General features: G+C 45.5%; 1 protein-coding gene across 4 annotated transcripts in view; it reads left to right on the top strand.

The window, feature by feature from the left end:
- Positions 1-21,398, top strand: part of GALNT13 (polypeptide N-acetylgalactosaminyltransferase 13) — an 85,404-nt gene that overhangs the window by 18,234 nt on the left and 45,772 nt on the right. For all 4 annotated transcript variants that reach the window (XR_008204711.1, XM_052675227.1, XM_052675225.1 and 1 more), the window contains exon 4: positions 13,132-13,300. Coding sequence is in view for 3 of the 4 variants with exons in the window: in XM_052675227.1 (XP_052531187.1) it covers positions 13,132-13,300 (169 nt within the window). In the remaining variant the exon portion in view is untranslated. The remainder of the gene's footprint in view (positions 1-13,131; positions 13,301-21,398) is intronic.

The following is a 21,398-nucleotide window of genomic DNA, read 5'->3' as shown; positions in this document are numbered from 1 at the left end:
CTTTTGCTTTGAGCTTTCTGTAATTTAGGGTGGAATTGATATCCAGGCTGGATTCTGTGAAATCCTTGCAGTTAGAGCAGAAATTATTAGTACCAGAAATACATGCTTTTTGTTCTACCCTGTCCAGTCTCCTGTGGGCACACTCCAAGCTTTGGAATGCTTGTGATGATGACATTTAGCATTTCCTGTGATTGCTTGCTAGGAGTTGAAACTCTTGTAACCAAAGCTGAACTTGCAGGTAAAGTGAAAGGAGGAAATGAAAAGGAAATCCTTAAATAGGTGATAGATCTATGGTTCAGCATGATGGTCAACATTTATAGAGGTAAGAAGTGTTAATATTCCAAGTGGCCTAAAGCTGCTAGCAGCAGATTAGGGGGGCTGCTGGTGTGGAAATGAGGCAAGCTGACCCACATAATGACTCTGACTTTATTCCCAGGCCTCCTGCGTTGTGACATCTACCTCTGAGGGGGTACGTTTGTGGGATTTGCTTGGCTGTAATCTCAGTTGGCTGGTATTGATTCAGGCATCAGAAGTCATTCTTCATGCAGGTGTATGATGCTCCAAGAAGGGGAGAAAATCTCAGAGGAGGCCCTCCATGCAGCGAGCGTTTGGAAGCAGGGAACTTGTGGATGAGAGTCCCCAGCAATGGCAGAACCTGCTCAGTGGATTGTTCAAGTGGCTTATCAGCAGGTTACAAGTGTCACCTGAGGATATATCAGGTTATGCACAAAACTACTGGGTTGGAGCCGTGGCCTAAAGTACGGTGGAGAACACAGTGTTTGCTTTCTTGAAAACGCTGCGTTGTAAACAAAACTTGTGTGTTGTCCAGCAGACTGAGAGGCTGGTAATGGGATTTACCTAAGAACATCTGGGAATTGCCCACTGGTAAGCTCATAATTAATTCTACATCAGTGCAGACTGCTGTCAGCCACTCAGGGTGTCTGGTCGCTGCTGGGCCATCTGTGCTCACAGCAGGTGGGGAGAGCAGGAGTGTGGCTGGATGTGGCAGGGAGGGGGACAGATGGGTGCCATGCATCTGTTCTGGGAGATGCTTCCTTCCTTAGGTCAAGTTCTTCATAGGATAGCTTATGTTGGAAGGGACCTCAAGGATCAGTGAGTTGCAGTGCCTTGCTGTGGGCTGGCTGCCCCCCAGCTCAGGCTGCCCAGCATCCACTCACAGCCTTGGGCACCTCTAGAATGGAGCACCCAGAGCTCTGGGCAGCCCTCATTGCCCTAAGTGTACATTCTGAAGTTACTTCCCACATTGGCATCAAAATCATTTCAAGAAGGTGTATTTTTCTGGGCTCAGTGCTGTCCTTCTCCACATGCATAATCTTCACAGTTAACTTCTGGGATTGAGCTGTTCACAGCGATGAGAACAGCTCTGTATGTTTGCAGGTATTGGTTTTAGTAGTTTGAGAGCTGTGAAACTAATGGGAAATAAAGAAAAGGAAGGAAGTAAAGATTTGCCTGCCTCATCAGCTTGGGAATAATGAACTAACATGAGAGACAATCGGGTGTGTTTCAGTAGGATTATTCCTATTTTTTCCTCCAGTTTCCTGCCATGGAAGCATCACATTCAGGATAGCTTTAGCCCTGCTCAAGCATGGCTGCTGCCTGTGGTGCAGACAGGGCTGGATTTATGGCTGCCTCATCTGTGCCAGCTGGTGAATGGCAGTGATGGGATGTCACTGGGATGGAGGGGTGGTGTGAGCCTTATTAGTGCTTGGAAATGTTGCTGGCTCTTAAGAGGTGAGACATATTAACCCATTTATTACATGGTATCAAGATTAATTGTAGTTTCCTTTTAAAGCTTGTTGTTCTCTTCCTTGTGCTGAAATATTCTGCAGTCAGTCTGCACAGCTCCTTCACACTGCAGGAAGAGCTCGAGGCTTTGTGTGCTTGACTTTGCTGTCTCTGTGTATGAGAAATTCCCCTGGATGTCACAGCTTCAGTCAGTGCTTCTTGTGCTGAAAATATGTGTTCCTAAATGGGCTCTGTTCAGGGAGCACAAGTAATTACTCCCCTGCTTTTGTGTTTGCTACCTGTTACTGCAGTCTGTGGAGCTGTTGCTTTAGAATTTGTTTGAAGTCTTTTAATCTTTAGACCCTACACTGTGTGCTGCCATAATGATGATACTAACACATCCATTAATTTAGCTAATGCTTCACCAAATTTACAGTTGTCTCATCTGTTGCAGCCATACATAACTGCTGAAACACACACAAGATGTCACACCCCCACAAAGCCTCTCCAGAAGAACAAACATATTTATGTCCCCTCTAAATGCATGCTGTCTGTTTTCCTGCAGGCTTCGTGCTGTGCTGGAAATAGGTTTCACTCAGTTTTAGAGGTACGTGTTTAAAACATAATTAAAGAGAGTTTGCATAGAAATTACTTGTTTTTTTCCTGCTCACCCCCACATGTGCTCAAACACACGCTGTTTGCTTGACTGTGAGTCTGCTTTTGCTTTTGGGTTCGTTTTGTCTGAGATGTGATCATCTTTGACTGCTAGGTTTCTATTTCTGCATTTTACAAGATTTTGTTGACAGCACATTTCCTGTCCTTTTGCTGTCTTTCCAAATTAATTTTTGTCACTGCAATTTTCAGACTTTTTAGCCTATTCTTTATGTATGTCTCCTTTTTTTTCCCCTAAATTAGGTTAGTGCTCCGTCACATTGTTAGTGTTTGAACTTTGTCATCTCACTGCCTCTCATGAGAGGCTCGTTTTTATTTTTAAATCTGATCTGTGTGATCTGATGTATGTTCATGCAGTTCCATGGCAGGTGTTGGTGCAGTGGGCGGTGGCTCTTAGCGGTGCATCGAGCACATGGTTGGACTTGGTGGCCTTGGAGGTCTTTTCCAACCGGAATGATTCTATGAACCAACAAGTGAAAAGTCTGACAAAATAAGCAACACATCAATGACTGTTCTGTAGTGCTGGCAGTCTTCACAGAATCACAGAATCACCCGCGTTGGAAGGGACCTCAAGGATCATGTAGTTCCAACCCCCCTGCCCAGCAGGGCCACCAAACATCCACATTCAGATCAGGTTGCCCAGGACCCCGTCCAACCTGGCCTTGAACACGTCCAAGGACGGGGCAGTCTTGTACCAACTGAAGGCTGAATCCCTGCTGTGGTTCTTTTTGCATTCTACAACCCCGACTGGTGATAAGGGAATAGAAAATGCTATTTTTGCAGCTCGAGCCCCAGCAGCTCGCTGTTTCTGACATGGGCAGCAGTGAGGACAGGAGCTAAGTGCCTGCTGCTAATCCCTGGGATTGCAGCCTGACGGGCAGAAAGCTTCTGAGTGGGAGATAAGCACATAAGGAGGGATAATGTGTCTGTTACTGCTCAGCTGAGGAAGGAGGAGGCACAGCTACCTGACCCCACAGAGGTCCCCACCCCTCATGACAACTCTTCCCTCTTGCTCCAGTTGTCGTCGTGATAAGTTTATTGGAAGCAGAACAAATTGATGAGGGTGTCTTCTTGGTACTTCTCAGCAGCTGCTCCATTCTCGCTAAGTGAGATTGTGTTCAGGATGAAGAATTGCTCTCAATTTGTACCTGGCTGGCAGACTGCTGGGTTGCTAAGCTTATCACACCCAGAAGACTGCTGCCGTGGGTCTGGGCCCTTGCTGTGGGGCAGGCAGCGATGCTCCTAGGGGCAGCATCCTTGGAAGGTGGCACAAACTAACCTGCAGCTCAGCGCTGCCTCATGTGAGGGCTGTAATAAATCAGAGAGGATCTACTGCCTAATGCAGAGCTGCTGGTCTCAGCTGGAGAGAATTGGGTGCCCTCTGGAAGTGCCTTTTCCTCTCCGGCAGCTGGAGGAAGGCTTTATCGATCGCTGATAGGTAAACTTAAATTGGCTTAATCCAACATTGTTTGCCTGTCTAATGTTAATGAGATCCAGGTAGCACCATCTGGTCCCCTCAGAATCAGAGAATGGCCCAGGTCGGAAGGGACCTCAAGGATCATGAATCTCCAACCCCCCTGCCACAGGCAGGGCCACCAACCTCCTGCTGAGTCCCCTAATGAATGATTTTTTCTTCCCAAGGTGTAGACAAACATCTGTCTGTGAGCATGCTGGGGCTAACATGGAGCTGTTCAATGAAACCACAGGCACCGAGTGGTGTGTGGATGCTGTTTCCCTGCTAGGATATAAAACAAGAAAGAGAAAGTAGACCTCCAGATGCGTGATGTAGGAGGCAGCTGGGTGCTTTCCTTTAGCCTCAGGAGCAGATGTTCCACATTACTGTCTTCCAAAATAGTAACCCTGATTGCATTTCAACATAGAAAACAGGTCAAATGAAGGGCATAATTTCAAGCTTAGCTTGTTTCAGTAGAGTATTGGAAGGTGTTTTATCATCAATGTAGAAAAACTGAAAAAAAAGAACGCTGATCTGGTATCAAAGTGAGAAAGGTTTCGTGGCTCACATCATCTTCACATTTTTCTCTTTGCTCTTCTTGAAAGGAATTACAGAATCACAGAATCACAGAATCACCCGGGTTGGAAGGGACCTCAAGGATCATGTAGTTCCAACCCCCCTGCCTAGCAGGGCCACCAAACATACACATTCAGATCAGAATTAAGGTTAAGACATGAAGGTTTTCCTGTCCAGGTGCATTATGGCTGTGGGAGATGGAGCTCTGTGCAGTGATGTTCTCAGTTCCCTCCATCCGCTGCCACCTCTCCATGGTTTCTTTCACCATCCTGCCTGCACCAGCTGCCTCAGTGCGCTCCTCCTGCATCACCTGCCTCATCACCTGCCTCGGTTTCCTTAATTGCTGCATAGATTGGAATTAATGACATTAATGGGACAGCTGGCATGTTGCAATAGAAAGGAAAGTTAATGAAGGAGGGCACAATTACATCAGCCTGTACCCTTGCTGGAAGTTTTCAGCAGTAAACTGCTCTCAAACTATTATAAATGCAAAATAAGGCAATTCCTGCCTCGGTTTTGCTGTTTCTACAGAGGAAGAGAGGGCAAAATTTAAATGAGTATTAGAAATGCTTTGTTCCTCGTGTGAGTGCATTCATCCTCACCCTTGCTGAGTGTAATGAATTTCCCAGTTCTGTGGTGCAAGTGCAGGTTACATAAGAACAATTAATACGTGGCAGGATAATATGTGAGGAAATGAAATGAAAGTCTGTTTTTAGCAGGCATTGTTAATGGCAAAGTAGTTTTTCTATAATTTTAGGCATTTTTTCTTTTATCAGCTCTCTAAGAGAAAAGAATGTGCAAGTTGCATCTTACTGTGTAGTTAGCTTCTGTCAAGGGTGCAGTGCTGTGTTGATCAGCACCAATGCCTTAGATACATGCTGTCAACCTGTCTATCTAGACAGCACCTTTGATTCCTCTTCATCTATTTCAGCAATTAAAAATGCACTTCAATAAATACATGTGCAGATAGGGTGCAGTTTCTTGGAGGAGTGATCAGTTGTGTGCATGTGTGTGCAAAGAGCCATTGGCTGTGCCTGCAGGCAGATTCCACACTGCTGCTCAGCACCAGGGAATGGAGCAGACGTGGGTGTGCACTGTTTTCTCATTAAGAAGAGTGAAAATTCTGAGTTGTAAAGGAGGCAGAGTGAAGGCTGCTCTGGGTTTGGACAGCCATCTTGTGCTGGTGGTTAAGTGCAAGTTTAAATTTTCTGCCTGTTTAACTGTTGGAAGACTCCAGCTTAAACTCAGATTAATTATGTTATGTTTCTTTTTTTGTTTTTTTCCTGTGCATCTTAAGATGTGCACTCTTTTGGCATCAATTGACTTGTTACTACATAGGCTGCTCGACTGGCTACATGTGGAGATGGGAAGTTCCTGGTTAAGTAAGCAGTGATGAGATATATTACCGTTATGGAAGCAGTCATGAGGTCCTTTCTTCACCCTTAGACAGTTTCTTCTGACGAGAAGGATGTTACACATCTGATGCAAATGAAACAGAAATATCTGCAGTATTGAATGTCTGCAGATTGGTTGTTTTTTTTTTTAAAGCTAGTTTAAAGAAAAAAAGACTGTAACAGAGCCCCAAACCTGTTTCCTTTCTTCTGTCTGTAATTAGAGATGAGGCTTTTGACTCATGGTTGTTTTCAGTCTCCAGGTGTTGCTTATCGAATCCTGGTACACCATTGTATTGCCTCTTGCTGAGGAGCAGTCAGCAAGCCTGATGTATAACCCTGCCCACAGCATTAGCACTTGCTGGTGCCAACAGATGTGTTACAGAAATAGGAACTCTTCCCCTTTTGCATGTGTGATTTGTCATTAGTCACCTGCAGCAGTGCACTTACACTGCTCTCTGCTTCAATCAGTGCATGCACAGCTCTTCTCCCCAAGGAGATGGATGGCTTTCTGTCTCTTTGCTCGCTTACTCCTTTGTTAAGCATGGTTTGCTTTGGAAAATATCCTTTACTGCAAGGCAATCAGGTAGATAGACAGTCACACAGTCACTGACCTTAATATGAAGAATCACAGGTAAGGGTTTGTTTTATTCATGACTTAATTATTTTCTCAATTATGGGGGTGAAGTCTAGAACTGATTGATATACTTAAAACATTCAGAAGGCCTGACTTGATCGACCTGTGTCATATTGTGTCTGTGAGAAGTGAAAATCAATGTTTGTTAAGAAAGCACATGCATTTTTAAAACAGTGCCAAATCTGGCACATCTTATTGCAGTAATTAAATAGGTCGTTAGAAGTGTTTTTTGCTGTAGAACAGCATTCCACAATTAAAGGGAACAGTGATGGGTGCTGCCCTGTGATGTGGGGTGACCATCAGCAGGAGCACGGCCATAAATCCCTGTCTGCAGATGCACATGTTGCTTCAAGTGACAGTTGTCCTGAAAGCTGTTAAGTCCAGCAGAGGTAGGTAAGTAAATGTATTTTGGGTAAGGAATCACCTGGGCTGTGGTGGGGCTGCTGGGGATGGCGAGGTGTTGGGAGAAGGCTCTGATGGCAGGGCTGGCAGCTGGCAGGGCCTGCTCTGCTGGTAGAGCTTTGGGCACTGCCATAGAAGGACATACAGCTATTGGAGAGCATCCAGAGGAGAGCTGCAGAGATGGGGAAGGGCCCAGAGGACAGGACGTGAAGAGTGGCTGAGGTCAGCGCAGAGCAAAGGAGGCTGAAAGGGGACCTGGTGGTAACCCACAGCTCCTCGAGAGCAGAACAGAGGGGAGGTGCTGAACAAACATGGAACTGTCTGTGGGACAACCACAAAGAAGGCCTTGCTCTGAAGATACGTGTAGGTAAATCCAGGTCGCTATCAGACGCTTTCTTTTTCATGGATGTGGAAACACAAAGCCTGTTGATGAAAGCTGACAAGACCCTGAGACAGGGAAGCTGTATATTCGTAATGATTGGACATTATAAGACCCTCTAAAACGCTGGACTGCCAGCTAAGGAGGTCAGGAACGCTTTAAAAAATAAATGAAAGTCCTCTTGCCTTTATTCCATTCAATTACTGCCAGCTTAGTGTTACCTTGTGGAAGATGGCTTTTCCTGCTGCCATAAATCATGCGTTCGCTGCTCCTACCCTCAGTGTTTTTTGCTTCATTTGTAAGGTGAATTTCTCAGAATAACTGCTGCTATAGGCCAACATGATGCTCTGTGTGCACACTTGTTTGAGGGCTGCGTTGTGGCAGACTTGTCAGCGTGCCATTGTGCCACGATGGAGCTCCTCCACGCTGATGGGACCAGCTCCAGCAGCAGCAGGTGCAGTCTGCTGGCTTTTGCTTGCCTAGCAGCTAGCATTGGGGTTTCCATTACATCTTGATTAATATTGATAAGTTAATATATCTTTCCTGGGCTATTGCTCATTAATTATTATTTGGAGGGAGGTAACTCATACCTTGTTGTATGCACAAGCCCAGAATTCATTAATAACAGCCATAAAGGTGATAGATGAGCATCTGACTTATTGGGATGCCATTCTTTCCTTCAAGGGAAGGGAGTTGTGTCCGCTCACTGCAGCGTCTCCTATGGGCAGCAGTGCTGTGTGAGTGGTGGGATGCTGCAATGCACTTTGGAATGGGTGCAGGCCTTGACAATCCTTCTCTTGGATTTTGCTCCAGGACTTATTTTTATTTATTTACTTGCTACAGTGAAGAAGGCAGATGAGTAGACCGAACTTTTGCTGCTGCTTGTGAGCTTGATCTTACAGCCCTGTTTGAAGTGTCTGAATAGCTTGTTTAAATTAGGAATTGTCACTTCTTGTCTTGCTTTATGCAGCTTTGCTTCTCTCTCTCTCTCTCCAGAGTGTGAAACCGCAAAGAAGAAAGAAATAACTAGATGTTCTAGATGATATCTCCTTAGGCTTTGAATTTCTATCAGTATCACAGCTGTTACCATGGTGTAAACAAGGCCAGTAATGGTGGAGACCTTTAGCTTTACGAGATTGCATCATGTGTGCAGGTTCCTTAGGAACTCATGAGGAGCATCAGTGCCTTCCTTCAGCTCTCTTAAGGCAGCAACCAGCAGCTATAAGCAGAGCTCGTGTCCCTCCTGAGTGCTGCTTAAATCTGATGTGCACTTTGTTTGCACTGCTCGTGTGGGGCTGGCAGTAGCAATGTGGTCTGATGTGTCTCTGGACAACACGTGTGGAAATGCTGTAAGAAATATTTATGGCAGAAATCGCAATGAATTCTGATGCTTCTATTATTATTTGAAAGCAACTTTTTTTTTTGTTGTTCAAATTTGTGGAGCTCTTGTTTTAGAAGACATTGTAAAGCAAATGACCTATATAATGATGTTTATGGCAACTTTGTGGGATTTGTTACTACTGTATAATTAAAACTAGAATTCCATATGTTTCGGATAAAGATGAGTCTGAGCAGCAAAAGATATATCATCCAAATGGCAAAGGACTGCAAATTGATCCTTTAGTTTATTGGATTCTGTGTGGAGTTTATAACAAATTACTTGGGCATAAACCAGCAGAATAATATTGAGTGTTAGAGCCACTGTAGAGGTGCAACGAAGAAAGAATTACTTGTTCAGGATTCTGGACGATTGATTTCATGCCTTGTAGTAAGATATGATGAGGAACTACATAATGCAGGACTGCTTGGGAAGGGCCTTTGCTGGTAGAGGCAGCAGGGCAGGCAGCTCTGCCTGTCTCTCAGATCACACTTCAGTTACCACTGGTTTTATTGATGTTTTATTTATTTATTAATTCTTTAATTGCAGTTCCAATCAAAACTGTCTCCCTCAGGCATCTCTAGCAGCTACCTGGATGTGGTCCTGGGCACCTGGATCTGAGTGGCCCTGCTCAGTGGAGCAGGGCAGGACCAGATGGTCCCTGCCAACCTCAGCCTTTCTGCTCTGAAAAATGAACTTAAGTCATGTTCTCTCAACATTTTCAGCATGAGTAGAGACACACTGTCATTTACTGGGGTGTTCTTACCAGTGAGCCGTTCACATCTTATCTTCTACCCGTTATGTTTCTGAGATATCTGTGAATACAGCAAATTGGGCAGATGGCAGCTGTGTGTGGCTTACACCCCTTAAGCTACTTTCTTCCCTATCGCTATCCTAAGATTGATTTTATCCTCACCTTGTTATTTTTAGCTTTCCAAACTATAACGCCAGCATTCCATTGATTTCTTACAAAGCTGGGAGGTTTTCTATTCAAACTGCACATTTCTGGCAGCTGCAGAATGGAGATTTGGGCTGAAGTCCCTCCCTGCAGCACTCTGTTTGTTTTGAAGCCATCTGACTGCTGCTGTATCATAGCTGTGCTGGGCATCAGTGTTATTTCCAGCTTTCTCCTTAGTGATTTCAACTGATCAATAATATACGAAGAATCATGGGATGATGGAATAGTTTGGGTTGTAAGAGACTTTATAGCCCCCACAGCCCCCTGCTGTGGGCTCCATGTGCCCCACCAGATAGGGCTGCCCAGGGCTGTGCTGGGAAAGGCAGATTGGACAGGGGTGGGTGTACAGGGACCCTGCTGCCTGTCCATCTGCAAACCAGCATCTTTCCACAGTGCTGCTGTGGAGGTACAGGGGCTTAAGCCAAGGTATGTGCAAGGAAAAGAAACCTTTGGAGAGAATGCTTGGGTGATGAGTCCTTATATCCCCCATGTGTCAACATATCTGAGCAGCAGTCCATGTGCAGAGCCCTTACTGAATCCTTAAGTAAATTGAATGCTTTCAGATCTATTGAGGTCAGCTTTACTTTTCCTTTCCTTATCTTGAATTTTGCACTTGGTATTCTGTGCTCCACCAAAGACCTCAGTGCTTCTGGTAAGCCCTTGTGAGGAGGCTGTATGCATTTCCAAAGCAGGCCTGTTTCCTCTGACAGATGATGTCAAATGTCTGCAGGCAGAATGCTGGATAAATAGCATTTTTATTCTTTGTGGGCATGCTTCGTGTCAGTTCCATTATGCCTGCATGCACCAAGATGGTCACTGAGGAGATGAGCGTTAATTCTTGTGCTCGGAGATGAAGCTATTTTTGATGGACACTTTGTTTTTTTTAAAGCACTTTTTATTAAAAAGCACAACCTCTCAAATCTGCTTCAGTGAGTTAACAAACAGAAGTGCTGAATCACTGCTCCTCGCTTGCAGCCTTTAAACAGAATGAGCCAAAGCATGGCGAGACACAAGTGGATGCCTTCCTGAGTGCTGGTCTGTATGTACAGCTCCTTGTTGAAACCACACGGGTGTGACGGTATTCCTAAAGAGCCCCCGTCCTCCAGTTTTTATGTCTTTAGCTCCTGAAAATTCTGTTTCCTCAGCTGGGTCGAGGCAAGAGTATAATCCACATACTGCATTGCTTGGATTTCTTGAAAGGCTGTAAAATATCCATGAAGGTAGATACTGAATTTGTGCTGTGAGTGTCTTAAGTCCAGTTAACTCTGTGTGGTCTGGGGGAAGCTTTGGTGACCTTCTGAGATCTGCATCCATCTGTTTTTGTCATTTTTTTCCATCCTGCTTGTAAACAATAGCAAGAAGACTCCATTTTCATTAACCACCATGACTTCCAGAGAGGAGGAGGACAGATCTCTGCTTTTGTAAGGCTTTGATAGAATTGAATTGTTGGTGTGGAAGGACAGAGCTCGTTGAAGTCTTTGCAGAAAGGAAGGAATGAGGAGTGCTCACACCTGGCAGCTGTCAGTGGGTTAACATGGCAGCACATAGATTCAGCCATCCTCCTCTGTATTTATCATTGAAGATCACAGAATGGCCTGGGTTGCAAAGGAGCACAATGCTCACCCAGTTCCAACCCCCTGCTGTGTGCAGGTCACCAACCAGCAGCCCAGGCTGCCCAGAGCCACATCCAGCCTGGCCTTGAATGCCTGCAGGGATGGGGCATCCACAGCCTCCTTGTAAAACATGGCTTAGCATGATGCTGCACAAACACACCAGCAGCAGGAAGGAGGCTGATGAGGAGTGACTCGCCTTTCACAAGGCAAAAAAGAAGCTTCTAATGAAGGCATCACAGTTTCCCTCTTCGATGTTAGCATTCCCATTCCATGGCACTGTGGCCTTCCTTGCAGCACTGTTGTGACTTTGTCCCTTTTGAAAGCTTGGGTGACATAGCCTGCAAGCTGCGTGTGTCTTCTCTGCAGGCTTGGCAAGCTGATGTTGCTGCAATTAGCAAAATTAAACATATTTCTTGGTCACAGCATTGCACGTACTCTGATTGAAATGTAGTCAGGTATCACTTGGCTTTGAGTAAAGCCGTGAGAGTGGGAAGGCTGAGCAGAAATTCCCAATTAGTTTTGTTGTGAAGCTTCACAGAACTTCTGCTGTCCTGAGCTTTGTCTCGATGAACCTTAGCAAGCAGCAGAAGCACATGGAATCCCTTACTGAAAACTCAGTTTTACTGCAGAGTGTATAAATAATTGCTGCCTTCAGGGAGAGTTACTGGAAGTTTTCAGGCTGAGATGAGTGTGAGGCACTGTTATGGGGCACTGCCATATTGGTGAGCTGGCAGTGATTCCTGCAGCAGCTCAGCACAGTATCCTGCTGCAGCACAGCATCCTTGTGGTGTTTGGGTGGTACCCTACACAATTTCAGGAGATGCACTTCTGTTAGATGGTTTGCTCTGAGAGGCAGCAAACTTCCTGTCATAATGCTGACTGTTCTAATAATACACTGACAGATTTTTTTCTTACGCCTATTTGCTTTAATGGAAAGCTTCTGATTTCTACAGCAGAAAACTGTCACTAAGATATTTTCAGCCAAACCCAGAGTACTTCAGCATCCAAAACGAGCCCATTTCTTGCTGTCTTACTACCTCAGCAGTGTCTCAGCATGGCTGCTTGCTCCCTGCTGGGCTCTCATTGGGCACAGGCCCTTGGGAAGCAGAGAGCTGCTCCTGCAGAACTGCCAGGGGAAGGATGCAGCCCTCAGTCCTTCCAGCAGAGGAAAGAAGAGGGAGAATTTGCTTCCATAGCCAGAATTAGCAGCTTGAAGGACCATCTCTTTCAAATTCCAGTGTGCAAAGTGTCGTCCTTCCTCCAAAAAGTGATGGCAGAGCAGAGTTTAATTACCAACCGTTACTTCCAAGTGCTTTATGTCTGCATTATGCATTGCATAAATATCCCTTATGAAACGCTCCAAGGGGAATTTTGTTGTGTGGACAGCATGCAGCTGGAAATCACACGCAGTCATAGTGAAAGCAGTGCACTGTGAGTGCAGCATCCAGCAGTGCTTCTGAGCAGAGCAAGTCATAGAAATACATCACTGGGAAAGTGTTTGCTGCACAATGAAGCATACAGTACAACTGCAGGCAGAAACCTCCTGGGTAAATTCCTGATACTCTTCTAGCAAGTGTGTCTAGACTGTGTTTCTGAGGATGACTGCCTTTTGCTGGGTTGAAGGGGTGTTTGTTTTTTAAAGGACAGGTTTATAATGCCATGTGCCGTTCAGTTGGGAATAAATTAACAACAAAATAGGTCAGAGCGATTTAATTCATGTGCTGTTCAAATTCTTTCAACAGCTATACAAATGTTGCCCAGACCTTGGCTTGCAGGATCTCCCTGAGAACCTGGTGCTGGGTTTTAATCCTTATGTGAGTCTCTCAGGAGCATTCATGCACTGTCACTGTGATTCCAGCTGAAAGCTGCCAATGCTCAAAGACACCCCAGCGTTCAAAGTTGCCCTCTTGCTGTCTTGTGTTGCAGCTGTCATTTCCAGAAACCAGGAAGGACCCGGTGAGATGGGGAAGGCGGTGCTCATCCCAAAAGACGACCAGGAGAAGATGAAAGAGCTGTTTAAAATCAACCAGTTTAACCTTATGGCCAGTGACCTGATTGCTCTGAACAGAAGCTTGCCAGACGTGAGGCTGGATGGGTGAGTGCTGCTCGGGGCTCTGCTGCAGGGGCTGTGGGCTGGCTGCAGGCAAATCCTCCTTGGGCTCCGGGTGCATTGCTGGGCTCTGGTTGCAGCCTGCTTATCTGGGGCTTACCAGCTCTAGGTTTGGCTTCTTGTAACACACGCTGAGGCAAAGAGTTACTGCTTCACACATGTGCAGTTTATTTTGTGAACTGATGAAAATTGTCAACTTTCACTGTGGCACGTAACAAAATGCTGTCTGGTTTGTCATGTCACCTGCAATACTTTGTTATTACTTTTTTTTCTCCTGGAAAACTTTAAGCTGTTAAAGTGATTAAAAAAAAAAATCCCACCGTTATTGATTTTGTAGCTTTTTGTAATTAAGCCATTGGCACTGAAAAGTTGACATGTTAATTCTGACAAGAAGACAACACTACCGGTGCCTGAAGTTGTCCTGCACAGTGTGACTTCCTATTAGTTCTGCCTGTAGGCTTTTCTGGGATAATCACATTTGAAAGAATCTTTTTCAGAACACTTTGCACTTGTTTAAATGGGAAGACTTGAAAGTCTGCTTATTCATTTAAATCTGATAACTTCTGATACCCTTTTTGTGACTGCTGCTGGCTCCCCACCTTCTGGGCATCTGCCATTCATGGAAGGATGCTCAGAGGTGACCTCTCCACATAACTCCCATTTTTGGCACTTCTGCCCTGCCTGGTTGCACAGCTACTTAAACCAGAGCGGTTTGGTGCAGTTACAGGCTGTGGCACTGAATGCTGATGCCTGTTGCAGAATTGCTGACATCCATACCATGCCTTCTTTTGACTAGACGTGCTAACGGCAAGACGCAGAAACCCAGCTGCTAAAGGCACTGATGTGTTTTCAGTGTGATGGGAACAGAAAGATGAGAGGTTCTACACAGCAGCTGCTCTCTGAGCAGGTGAACAAGGCAGTGAATAACTGATCTGTCCTCAGGCACCTGTGCTGGCAGCTGGGTGGCACTGACTGTGCTGCCCTGCTGTCCATCTCCCAGCTCTGCAGTGCTGGTGAGGTTCTGCCTGCTCTCGGAGTTCCTTAGGGTGGGCTCAGCAAAGGGTTGATGCACCTGAGCGTCGGCAGATTTAGGAGAACTGGAAGGCAGAGCTGTAGATCAGAAAAACCCCACGTGTTTCCCGTTTTTGCACAGCTCTTTAGGGGTCATAGAATCACAGAATGGCTTGGGTTGGAAGGGACCTGAAGGATCATGAAGCTCCAACGCCCCTGCCACAGGCAGGGCCACCAGCCTCCACATTTAATACCAAACCAGGCTGCCCAGGGCCCCAAGGATGATTTTGTATCCTAGCATTATAGTTGCTGCAGCTTGCAAGAAATGCAAATGTAGGAAAATATGAGCTGATCTAAATGTAGGCAAGTTGCCAGATACTCTAAAATTTTCCATTTCTTCTACTTTTTAAGCAGAATTGTCACTTAGCTGAAATCTTGCTTATTGTGATTTCTTTCCAATTAGATTCTTCAGGTCCCTATGAAATTTTAAATCAAACAAATACTACCTCCCTCCCACCCATTTTATTTGTGTCTGCAAATAGCGTAATTGTTCCTTAAAAACCATGCCAAGTTCACAAGCAACATGAGCAGTGCTTCTCCAGTGCATGACCATTTGTAATCTGGTGATGCTCATTTTGAATAGAACAGCACCTAACATTATTGCCAGCAGAGATGCACTGTGTGCAGCAGAAGCACCAGGAAAGCTTTACTATTTACTGCTGCTTTGCTCCTTGTTGCCTGCGCTTCCCTGTGCAGGAAGGAACCAAGAAGGGACTGCTTGGTGGGCTTCAAAAGCTGCGTCCTCCCCCTGTGAGTGATAGTTGAAAAGAGAAGGAATAATGAGCAAATAGGTAAAGTGTTCATCTCAGTGAATGGATGTGCTTGGTCTGAGGGAGATGAGCTATGTAGTGCTGAGACAAATGTGCCTGTGTGCATTTCTTTTATGAGAAAAGCTTTCACACTCAATCTGCATTGAAAAGACAAAGTATTTGGGGATTTAAAAAAAAAAAGCATCTTTTTGTTTTTCTCTTATGAGATTCTTTCATTACAATTACACGTCCTGTCTTTAAGGAGGATTAAACTGTTCCAAGTGCCTATTTATAATGCTTTGCTCTTAGAGAAGAGTACAGTTTTTCAAGGCCAGGCTGGATGTGGCTCTGGGCTGCTGGTTGGTGACCCTGCACACAGCAGGGGGTTGGAACTGGATGAGCACTGTGCTCCTTTGCAACCCTGTGATTCTATGAGTTTTATGGCTAATGCATTCAGTATGCAACAGCAGCACCTGCTGTATTTCCAGGGGTTGGAGGTGTGCTGCAGTATGTGGGTGGCTGAGCCTTGTGTGTTCTTGTATGTTTCTTTCAGAGCCAGGGAGTTTTCTGGCAGGACTTGCCCTGCTGCCTGGTGCTGATGAGCTCAGCAGCACTCAGGCTGTGTCTCTTGCTTCCCACTATGCCAAGGAATCTCAGCCCACAGCCTGAGTTGTGCTGGTAATGGCCAGCCTGAAGGTGTTAATCAATGTCTAATTATGAACAGTCGAATTAAATGTAGAAATGTGTAATTTTGTTTCTGAACATATTCCCCAGTGCAAGGAAATCTATCTTCAGTCTTTTCTGAAAGAATAAGTTGCCAGTACTATTCTTTATAAAATATATTTATAAAAATAGCCTTTATAATCCTTATCATGGAAGCTTAGATTGAAGTCAGCTGTTGTGCTGTGTCTCTGCTTACAAGCGTGCATATTCTAATCAGAAACAGCTCACATAAGAAAAAGGCTTTTATTTTTCTGCTCTGGAGAAGCTTTTGTAAATGCAGCAGTCCTGCAGAATTTGTGCCCGTTATCAGTAACAACTGTGTCAGAGGTGCTGCATAGAATCCAGCAGACTGGGCAGGGCTGAGAGCTGTCAAATACCTGCATGGGTAATCTTTATGCTGTCAGAAGCCCTTCTGGGGGTTATCCTTGACAGCCGTGCTCGGATCTGGCTGGCCTTGTTGCCTGCGACTTGTGGATACCTGGGAGTATGAAGGGACTTAGCCCAACGATGCCACTTCAGATGAAGGTAAGAGAATCCGTTATTAAATCTGAGGCAGTAGTCATAATAAGCAGTAAGCACACTTCTCAAGGACTGAAGGAGCTCAGCTGCTGCTCTGGCACTTACTACAATGCAGATCTGGTGGTCACTTGGTGTTGGGTTTGTCCAAACATGGTCTAGAAGTGGTCACTGCATGTCTAGGAGGCCTCTTAGAAAGAGCTTGGTACAAACATGAGAAGCAGAAGCAATGCTTTCACTGTCATCTTGCTTAGCTTCAACTTTTTCTTAATTGTAAGTCTGGCTTGAGTGCAGTGCTATGGTTTTGTGCTGCCTTCTTCAAGTCCAAAGCCTTGGCTGTTGTATATGCTCAGAGCAGGGAAGGGACTCTGGACAAAGAAGGAGCAGCCACATCTGCCTGAAGTCCTTCAGTGCCTCCAGCCCTGTGCCTGGGCAGGGAGCATCCAGTTCAGCCCTGAGAATGGAGAGCCAATTATTTTGATTTCTGATGGTCTCATCTAGTCCATTTGTCTCATGCCATGAAGTGTTGCCTTATTTCTTCTTCCAGCTCAAAGTGGTCAATGAAGTGTGTTCAGGTTTTACCTGCTTGCAGCTTCCTATCGGTAAAAGCTAACTTGTTTTTAAATATTTTACTGTGCTTATAAAGTTATGCATAGAGAAATTCTAAACCATCCTTAAACAAGGAAGGTCAGAGAGAAATTAATCAGTGCTTTCAGCTAGAAAATGTGAATGACACATTAGGAATTATTTTGCCTTGTGTATGTGGAGGGAGAATTACCTGGGGTGACCGCCTGCAGGGAGGAAAGGTGCCCATGGGTAACCTGCACAACATGGAAGGCAATTCTTGGTGTCAGATTAGCAGCAGTGCCTCAGGAGGTGCCTACAGCCCCTGCAGTCCCATCAGCTTCTTCCAAACTGCTGAGCTCACGGCCCCCCACGCTTCCAAAGCAGCTCTGGCCTCTGTGAGGTCCTTATGTATGGGATTGCTGCTGAATTTAAAGATGCTACGGTGCCATAGTGCTCATAGGAGATGAGGGATGCAGGGGGACCTCTGAGCTCTGCCAGGTGTGCTCAGGCTGCTGGAGCACTTGTCACAGGTGGACTTTGGGTTGTTCCTAGAGCCATGTGAGAACAGAGCTTTGCTTTGTTTGGCTTTGCATTGTTATTGCTTAGTGGAAAATGCTGCTCCTCCAAATACTTTATCACAGTGACAGTCAGTTGTTTGTGGTCTTGGCACTGGGTGAGCAGTGCAGAGATGAGGATGTTACATGTGTGCCAAACAGAGCCTGCTCTGTGTGACAGAACACAGGCACAAGGGGAGGCAGTTCAGGTCAGGCACCAGCAGCAAAACAACCACATGCAGGAGAAGAAGGAGAAAGTGTGAGTGCTCAGCAGGGCTGTGTTTGTACTGCAGGGTTAAATCCAAGTGGCTTGCTGTTGTTCCTCTGGAAATGGGGGAAACTTCTCTGTACCAAAAGGGCAGAAGTGCTGCTGGAGAGAAGGGAAGGTACCCTGGGCTTGGCTAAGTACTGGCCAGGTTTTGGTGCTTGCTGGTGGCCAAGAGCAGGGCTGTGCCACCTTTTGGCTGTATGGGGATGGCTGTCCTGGCTTCTTTATATGTGCTTCCTAACAATATTGCTTATGGTGCTGTCAGTTATGTCCAGAAAAGGGGTTGCTGTAGGACCAGAGCAACATAGATCCCATACTAACTGCAACCAGAACTCAAGGGTCTGCCCTGGGCAGGTGGCAGAAGCTGCAGCTGCATCCTAACGATCATCTGGCTGCAGTGGGGCTGTGCCCATCTGGTAAGGGCAGGTGTGATGCTCAGCCATGTCTCTGTGGGCTGCTGTCCCATCCCACTGACTCCTGTGCTCTGATGGCATGCAGAGAGAGTTCCAGGAGAGCCTTATAAAGAGCATTAGCATCAGGATATGTCTGCTCCACCAGGCATTTTGGGACAGACACAGTGGTGTCTTGTTTCCTGTACTGCAGGTGTGAGCAAGAGATTTGGGGATACAGAGTTAATACTTGCTAAAATACTTTGAAGGATACATCGAAAAGTAATGGAAGGTTGAGGTTAGCCTGGTATTGTAAAATGGAGAAGATGCAGCAATGCTATCATAAAAAGCAGCGCTGGAAATGGAGCAAAACTAATGAGGAAAAGCTGTCCAGGAAAGCCTTATCTGAAGAGTTGTGAGCTCTGTTACAGGTTTGTCCTGAATTAAGCTGCAGACAATAACTGCTGCTGTGTTCAGGTTTGTGGGGGTATTGATGCTTCCACTTGGAGTTAAGGTGAAAATCCCCTGAGCTGTCTGCTGGAAGGCTCAGGATGGCGGATCTGCAGTATTGACTGCGGGTTCTTTGCTTTTAATATTGCTGTGTTGTGTAATTGTGGCCTTCCTCAACATGAAAATAACTATGAGCATTCAGTAAACAACTTGGGAAATGATTTTTAAGATCTCAAAGCAGAGTTTGGGTGGAAAATCCCAGAGGAATATTTGATATTCAGGGCTGTACCTGGAGCTTTATGAGCACTGATAGCTGGAGGGATGAGTGAAGGGTTGCTCCTACCAAGTGCAAACCTGCTTGTACTCTGTAATGAAACACCGGAAAACAATTTTCATGCATCTTCACATCCTTCATCTGCTGGCTGTAAAAATTGATTGGCGCTGGGACTTATTGATACAGTAGAAGTCAGTGAGACAGCGTGGCTGCAGTCCTGGCACTCTAAGTGAAATAAATTCCTTTGCAATTATTTTCTATTTACCGTTCGTTTGCATTAATTTCAGTTTTAAAACAGGAGCTGGGGCAGTTCAAGTGAGTGTATTGAAGCAGAGCTCCAACAGGTATGTGCTGAAGTGATGGGGCAGGTGGCAGAGGTAGGGGGTTTGCAGTGGGGAGAGATGACAAATTAGACCTAAATCAAGTCTCTTGTTTTATGCAGCTGCTCCAATGAGCTTTTCTCCTGCTCAGAATGTTGTCCCATGCATTTCCTTATAGCAGGTCTTATATACAGTATACAAGACAGAACTGTGTTTCAGACAGCAGGATTCTCTGAGCACAAACGTTATCACTTACATAGAAACAAAGCACTGCTGACTGCAGGTGGCCAGTGGTGCTCCAAAGTGCAGCTTCTAGAAAACACATCCAGGTTTGCACCAACACCAAGCCTTTTCTATGCGTTTCCATCTTTATATTCTCAGTAATGCAAGGTAATAGTGGGTAATGACTAAATAATCATCAAAATCCCCCAGCTCATATAAACTACATCTATTTAACACAGTTCTTTATGTTCCCTAATGCACCGTATCACAAATACTGCATAATAAATTCTACTTACTGGTTACATTCTCATTTTCCCTCCAAGTGTTTTGCCTTCCTGCGTGATTTTCTGCCTTGATTTTCTTTCCTGAGAGCCTCAATATAATTCTGGAAGAGAAAAATCACAGCACAGCCCTTCATGTTCATGCGATTTGCACACAGCCAACGGGAAGGATGGTAAATAGTCTCACTGTTTCCATATTACTGATCTTGGAAAATGTGTTTTTCCTGCATTTAAACAGCTGTATTTACTTCATGTGTATTTATAAAGTAACATCTGATGAGTGCAGAAGGAAAACCAGTGTTTCTGGGGAAGTCTTGCCAGCATGCCAGCATCAGTTAACATTGATCATTGTTAACAACTGGTGTGCTTTGTAAGGAGTTTTGAGGTGGTGGAGTGGCAGTCCTCGGATCTGATGGGTGTGTGGGCAGTGCATGGCTTACCTTTACCTCTCCTTCAGCAAGGTGCGTGTTCCTGTAGCAGAAAAAGTGCAGTGTGTGTCAGTGCAGTGGTTGCAGTGAAGATGTTTGTAACCATACAGAAGATAATACTTCCAGGTGAGCAGTGCTGTGATGGAGATTACACACACGATGCATGGCTGAAGCAGTACTGACGTCTTGTTTAGCTTCCAGAGCTGAGTGCTGGCACAGGATCCAGGGAGCAGTGCATTGCTTCCATGGGAGATACGTGAGCAGCTTGCAAGTGTTAGGTAGCCAACAGGTCAGTGAGCTCATGGAGTTATTGAATCCAGGCAGTGAATGTTCTCACCATGGGACCGGTGCTTGTGGACTGAGGTCATCCCAGCAGCCAGTACAGGAATCACCTCTGTTACACTCATCAATTAGCACGCACTAATGACTTTGTGCCTGTGCAGTTTGTGTGCTCCAGAGCAGCTGCTCATTTAAAATTTGATCCGTAGGTCACTTCTTTTCAAGGAGAGAGGCTGTGGGCAGCCTGAGCTTGTAGGGGCAGCCAGCCTACAGCAAGGGTGGGCACCTTCCAGCCCAGCCATTCCATGGCTCTGTGATGGTTAAGGCCCCTTCCAGCCCAACCATTCTATGGTTCTGTGCTTTTTAAGGCCTCTTCCAACTCAATCATTCTATAGTTGCATGAACTTCAAGCTCCCTTCCAACCCAACCATTCTGTGGTTCTATGGTCTTTCAGGTCACTGCCATCCCAAACCATTCCATGTTTCTGTGCATATTCTGTGAGAAATAAAACAAAATGCAACATGAACTATCCCTTGAGCTCAAGAAGCATACCAAAACATTAGTGATAGCTAAAGCACAAATGTAGACAATCCCCAATTTTATCTTTGTGCACAGTGTTGCTGCTTAGGGTGGTGCCTTGCTCTTAGCCTCCCCTTTGCACAGCCAGCCCTTTACTTTTGCAGGCGTGTTTCCAGAACCTCCCAGAAAGCTGAGGAAAGTTGAGCTTCTTGTAGAACTGCTCCTCTGAGAGCACCTTTCAGATTTGATGACTGCATGCTGTGGGGTGGAAGTCAGCATGGGGCCCAGTTTGCCACCTGGAGCAGACTAAATGCTCCTCTGGGTGGGCTGAGCACTGCAGTAATCTACTGAAATATGGATTTGATACCATAATATAGACAAAGTACATGCATTTACATTATCTACTGAAATCAAATGACCCAAATTAAGCAGAGTGAATAGATTTAATTTGGTCTCTGATGAGCGGACCAGAT

Source organism: Tympanuchus pallidicinctus, unplaced genomic scaffold (genome assembly GCF_026119805.1).
Source record: "Tympanuchus pallidicinctus isolate F22 unplaced genomic scaffold, pur_lepc_1.0 scaffold15, whole genome shotgun sequence".
Taxonomy (NCBI): domain Eukaryota; kingdom Metazoa; phylum Chordata; class Aves; order Galliformes; family Phasianidae; genus Tympanuchus; species Tympanuchus pallidicinctus.
The sequence above is the reverse complement of the archived record's forward strand: the minus strand, read 5'-3'. Positions and strand labels throughout refer to the sequence as shown.